General features: G+C 50.3%; 1 protein-coding gene across 1 annotated transcript in view; it reads left to right on the top strand.

Moving 5' to 3' along the window:
• The first annotated feature begins 536 nt into the window (after positions 1-536).
• gpsm2 (G protein signaling modulator 2) overlaps positions 537-6,185 on the top strand; it is an 11,118-nt gene continuing 5,469 nt past the window's right edge. Inside the window, exons 1-6 of the mRNA XM_084458024.1 lie at positions 537-621; positions 3,600-3,821; positions 3,955-4,090; positions 5,283-5,422; positions 5,734-5,857; positions 6,012-6,127. Coding sequence (XP_084314150.1) covers positions 548-621; positions 3,600-3,821; positions 3,955-4,090; positions 5,283-5,422; positions 5,734-5,857; positions 6,012-6,127 — 812 coding nt within the window. The 5' untranslated portion in view covers positions 537-547. The remainder of the gene's footprint in view (positions 622-3,599; positions 3,822-3,954; positions 4,091-5,282; positions 5,423-5,733; positions 5,858-6,011; positions 6,128-6,185) is intronic.

Raw genomic sequence — 6,185 nt, 5'->3', positions numbered from 1 at the left:
ACACACACACACACTCACCCCACGCCTGCCTCGGGCCCCTGCCTGATGGCTGAGTCATAGGTTGATGTCATGGATTGACAGCTTGTCTGTGGTTGAGTCCACCCCTCCGCTCTCTCTCTCTCTCACTACCTTCCCGCCCTGCTTAGCACCCTGCTGTTTGGTCGGTGTTGCCATGGCGCCGCCAGGCCAGAATGAGGCTTCACGCACGGCATCGTCTTGTGTTCTCTTCACAGAGGGCCGCCGAGGAGAGCTACAGGGCGGGGGCGCTGAGAGAGAGCACTAGACCCCGAAACAAACGCACCCCTGGCGGACTGACGCTGAGCTCTGCCAGTCTGTCGCCTGCAGGGCTCCGTTCCTCTGTCCGACCCGTCGGGAGGATACAGGATCCACCTCCTGCAAGTTCTGTCCTCAAGGCTCTTGTGACCAGGCTCAACAGAACAAAACGTTTTTGGATTGAGATTTCTCTTCTTTTTCCTCCGTTTCGTTTTCGTGCTTTTTTTTAGTTTTGACTCTTTTTCGGTCTTAAACTGGGAACGTCCCTCCTATTATGGTCTTGATGGACGCCAGTGGCTCACTTGTTAGCATGGGAGATGAGGACCAGTCCTCTCATGTCCGCTACAGGTAGGCATAGCTAATCTACGTATGCACGCACATACACACACACACACACACACACACACACACACACACACTGCCTTTCCTTACTCTTTGTGCTCACACTGGCAACATCAATTTTATCAACAGCTATTTTCAACAGCTATTTTATTTTCTCTCTGTGTCGTATCAAATGTGGGCAATATTAGTTGAGGCAGCTTCACTCCCATTGCAGGTTTGTGTTTCCGGTTTTCACGATTGATTCATGATGATATAGCCTATATGATTCTTGTGTTTTTATCAATTTTACCACGAGAGATGCCATGAAGAAGCTATGTTTTTCATAATAGCCTATCACTCTTAGGATTATCCTCACAAGACGTCTGTGAAAGCGGAGACGAGTCGATCATCCGCTGTTTCATCACAAGCCTCTTACTGTGCATCATGAGGGACAAGGTCACATTTTCCATGTTGCCTAACTGGAGCTATGAGAGATGTTTATGGTTTAGGGAGGACGTCAGACACAAGATGAACTGAAAACCAAGCTTAGAATAGGCTAAATTGTGAACTGAGATGTGGTAAATAAGTTAAATTTACAGAAGAGAAGGTTGTACTAAATTGTGTTCAGAATAGGCCTCAGTGTGTTAAAGTGAGTGAGCATCGAGCTAGTGTTGCTGACTGGAGTACATGGGTGGTTCCTGTTTCCCAGTATACAGAAGGATGTGTTTTACTGTTTACTGAGTGAGCACAGGGATCAGTGTCATCCTCGTTGAGAGAGTGGTTCCTGTTCCCACTTCTCAGTGTTTGCCGACTTCCAGCAGGTCACACAGGCTTTCATAGACAGTCAGCCAATCAGCTGTCTACGCCTGAGGCCGCCTCGCAGAGCGGCAGCAGGTGTGACCAGCGAGGTGACACACACGAAGACCTGCTCCAGCGACGATCAATATTTAACCACCCCTCTGAAACATTGATGAGTCATCAGGGCCATGTGCTTTGTTGTTTTCCTACGTTCAGCTTGTTTGAATGGAGCAGGGCAGACATCTGTTAGACTGTTGCTCATCACTGCCTGCGGCATGTTCTGCCTCTCCCTTCCTGTTGTCTCACAAGGAGCGCTGCCCTTGGCTCAAGTGTGGAGGTCACAGTCCATAGACCAAAATATAGTCTCGATAGACCAAACGGAAATACAATCATGATGTAGCTCATAACCTATTCCATTGCTTCAAGTCCGTCTTTAAGCAGGACGGCACTATTTAATTCCAAATTTAGATTTGATAAGAGTTCTCCCCATGGCCACTTGAATCTGGCCCTCATGGAACAAAGCTGTTTAAGCAGAGCCCTCTAATGCAGGCCAGCTCCTTAATTACTGTTGTGTCCATTCCACTGACTAATCCCTGGTGACGGGATTGAAGAGAGAGAGAGAGAGGGGGGGGGCTGGAAGGAGAGGGAGAGCAGAAACAGAGGGGTGGGTAAGCAGGGAGAGGGAGAAAGAGGGTGGGGGGGGGGCTGAGGGAGACTAGCAGATTAGCTGTGATCGTGCTGACGGTGGAAATATCATGGACCGCGTATACCAAGCATGGCTGACCATGTTGGCCAGAGGCTGGTTAGGCAGAGCTTGTTGTGTTCTTTTGAGCAGAGTACTCTTCGGTCTGTGTGTTGGGTTGAGCGTGCCTCTGAACACCACAGAGGCAGCGAGGGATCTGCCAGACGGGTTGTCGGCCGGTGGAAGGATGCCTACTGGATCTCCCCCGTGGAAGCCTGTGTAGATGCAGGTCTGCTGGACAGGTTTCTCTGGAAGCGTGTTTTAGATGCCTCTCTGCTGTGCCATGTGCTGCAACAGGAGAAAAGCCCAGGTGCTGTAGGAGGATGGGACTTGTAGTTCCGGGCTGCAGTAGCTCCACTGATGCTAGCTAGTGCTGATTCTGAACCTCTTCTCATCAGCAGGCTGCTGGCTTCATGCTTTTCTTATGTCAGCAATGAGCACACAAGTAAGAAGGGGGGTAGCTGTGTTGTCAAATTTTAATTCTTTCATCAGCATTTTGTTCAGTAGTGGGTTCTGATTCTATGATCAGTGATCTGAGTTTTCTGTCTCAATAGCACAGCAGTGTTGAATTATAGCCTGTTGTTGATTACAACACCACTGTGCATGAATAGACTCATCCTAATCCCTCCTCTAACAAGGTTTTTGGCCATTTCTACAATCAACTGCAAAAAGGCAGTGGTAACAATTGAAGCCATGTATGAATAATATGGTTAATCTGCTCCTAATCCGGTAATCCACCGCTATGATACTCCCCCCTCAGAGCCTGCCGCCGCTTCAAACCATTACAGTGACTCATAGCCAATGAAATAGATTCTTAGATGGACATGTGTTTCGTGATTGGCCGAGACAGGCCAGTGAAACCGCCATCCCTGGTTAGCCGTGTGTTGTACCCCTATACCCTACCGTCTGAGACCCCGGCGTAGTTGTGCAGCCTGCTGAGGTGAGTGGTCAGAGAGGGTCCTGGGGCGTGGTGCGTGCTGAGCTGGGCTGGGTGTAGTGCACCACAGCCGGCAGAGAGGAAGTGTGACCGACCACAACAAACAAAACCCCCGATAAACCACGGCCATTGTTCTCCAGAGGTGGAAGGAAGTCGCCAAACAACATTCCTGGTGGACGGACGGAGGGGTGGGCGAGGGATGCTGGATTTAGAGGCAGACCGGGGATTAGTGGACGGCTCTCTGGTTTCCCTTCAGACTCCTCACTTTGGGCAGATGGATCAGCCCGTGTGTGTGTGGTTTTTTTCTAGCTATGGATGATGGCTAGCTACATTCGGAGCTCGAAAAGCAACTGGCAGGCCGGTGATAGTTTACCTAACCCATTTTGGCGTAGCTATTCACCTACGGTGCTACCCCCATAACGGAATTGGCGTTGAAGAACCGGAGCTGAACTTTTGTCCCCTTGAGGACTTGAGTGTGACACCCAGGCTGGACACTTCTCAACCCCGTCTCTTCCCTCGTCGCCGCAGGATGGAGGCGTCCTGTCTGGAGCTGGCCCTGGAGGGCGAGCGGCTCTGCAAGGCGGGGGACTACCAGGCGGGCGTGTCCTTCTTCGAGGCGGCCATGCAGGTGGGCACGGAGGACCTGCAGGTGCTGAGCGCCATCTACAGCCAGCTGGGCAACGCCTACTTCCACCTGCACGACTACGCCAAGGCCCTGGAGTTCCACCACCACGACCTCACCCTCACCAGGTGGGACAGGCGCACGCGCGAATGACCACATCAGATATTCCGAACACACGCACACACACACACACACACATACGTCCTGTGATCTTTTCGTATATTAGAGTTGTTTCTTGCTTCCCGCCCCTCGCCGTCACAGGACGATAGGGGATCTGCTGGGAGAGGCCAAAGCCAGCGGTAACCTTGGCAACACGCTGAAGGTGTTGGGCAGATTTGACGAGGCCGTGGTCTGCTGCCAGCGGCACCTGGACATCGCTAGGGACATGCACGACAAGGTGAGAGGGACGGAGGGATGGATGACTGAATGGATAGTATGGATGCCATGTTCTCTTGTCTAATATTGTGAATTGTGGTGTTTTCAGTTGCTACTTCCAATGCTTTTCTTCCTGTCGAATTGGAGAAAGCTAGCCAGGCGTCGCCAGCCTGATCTCGCGAGCTCACATTCGATTTCACTCCGCAGATCAGTCTGGATATCCAACCGTTGTAATGGAATCCGCTCAAACAGAAATTTGTTCATGCCAATCACAACCGCTCATCTAATATGGGGCGGGTTTAATAAGATGACGCAACAGAGGAGCGCCGTAGAGGCATTTTCCCTGATTGGTTGTAGGTCTCTCCAATTGCGTCCAGAGGCATTTTGATCTACGCCCGTCGGTAACGGCCCTTGGGAATCGGAAAGCAGCTGTGAGTTTCCAGACGCTTCGCTTTTTTGCGAATTGGGTCTGGCGAAGCCAGGCTAGGAGAAAGCCTCTCCTTGCGAGTAAATAATCACACAGGATTTCCTCCCATAAAAGACTGGTTGCACTTATAGCAACGAGCACGGTCGACAAAGTTTGGTTTGTGTCATTCACTCCACTCACTGCAGTGCGCATGTGTGAGGTAGGCAGACGGAGCCGGCTCTAGAGCAGGAGAGAGGTTTCTTCCTGATAATTAGGAATAGCGAAAATGCTGCTTTGATGATTTTAAAAAAAAACTTAATTGCTATTAATAGATAAGATATATCCAATTAATTGTACATTTTCTTGCAACCATCAACAAAATATGCAACATTTTAAACTGTGATGAAAAGGTGACACTTGGGAATGTCGAAAAGTGTTTTTTAATTATTTATTTTACATTTTAAAGTGTTTTTTATATCTTTATTTATATATTTTTTATATCATACAACACACCAGGCATATACTGGAATGTGCCGGAATGGGAAAGTTCAGTAATAAGTAACAAGCAAAATAAAGAAAGGCTTTTGGAAATAGTATAATTTGTTTCTTGTTCCGCACAAAACACGAACGGAAACCGTGACCCAGAAACCGGGGTACGTATTGAACCGTGGGCAAACTGCACCGATGATTGGAGCTCCAGTCCACCAGCTCGTTTTTGTGGATGTCCTCTCAGATCCTCCTGTGAACTCTCAACACTCTGTCATCTTTCGGTCTGGTGTTTACGTGCGTGTGTGTGTGTGTGTGCCAGGTGGGCCAGGCGCGGGCGCTGTATAACTTTGGCAACGTGTACCACGCCAAGGGCAAGAGCATCTGCTGGAGTGGGGCGGAGCCTGGAGAGTTCCCAGAGGAGGTCATGACAGCGCTAAAGAGAGCTGCGGAGTACTATGAGTGAGTCTCTGTGGTGTGTGTGTGTGTGTGCGCGTGTGTGTTGTGCGTATGTGTTTCTGTTACACTTATACATACGGTACAGGGCCTGGTTTCCCAGAGGCATCGTAGCGCTACGTTCATCGTAAGCAACGGCGTTCATCGTAGCGCTGCGATGCCTCTGGGAAACGCAGCCCAGTTCTACAAATACGTTACGCTTACAATTTTACATCAGATAATGTACATGTAGGCATATGTAAATCAAATTTGGGATAGCTATCTTTTATATGCGTCTAATAAAGTCTGACTGTCTGTCTGTCGGTCCGTCTCTCCAGGGCCAACCTGTCCATAGTGAAGGAGCTGGGCGATCGGGCTGCCCAGGGCAGAACCTATGGTAACCTAGGCAACACGCACTACCTGCTGGGAAACTTCCGGAACGCGGTGGCTTCCCATGAACAGGTCAGGATCGCTCATCGCGTCCTCATCCTCTCCACGGATAAACAGCCTGTAGACAAACATATGACACAGTGGAAGACTGCAGTCACCGCCTGTACGCTGTACTGACAGATGTGTGTGTGTGTGTGTGTGTGTGTGTGTCCATGTCTCGTCTCAGCGCCTGCTGATAGCTAAAGAGTTTGGCGACCGCTCGGCGGAGAGGCGGGCCTACTGCAACCTGGGGAACGCCTACATCTTCCTGGGAGAGTTCGAGGTGGCGGCGGAGCATTACAAGTGAGCGTCAGCCCAGCGGCACGGCCTTTCATCTCCTGCCGCTAGTGACCCTCGGTTG

This window comes from Borostomias antarcticus (genome assembly GCF_949987555.1).
Source record: "Borostomias antarcticus genome assembly, chromosome: 24".
Classification (NCBI taxonomy): domain Eukaryota; kingdom Metazoa; phylum Chordata; class Actinopteri; order Stomiiformes; family Stomiidae; genus Borostomias; species Borostomias antarcticus.
The sequence above is the reverse complement of the archived record's forward strand: the minus strand, read 5'-3'. Positions and strand labels throughout refer to the sequence as shown.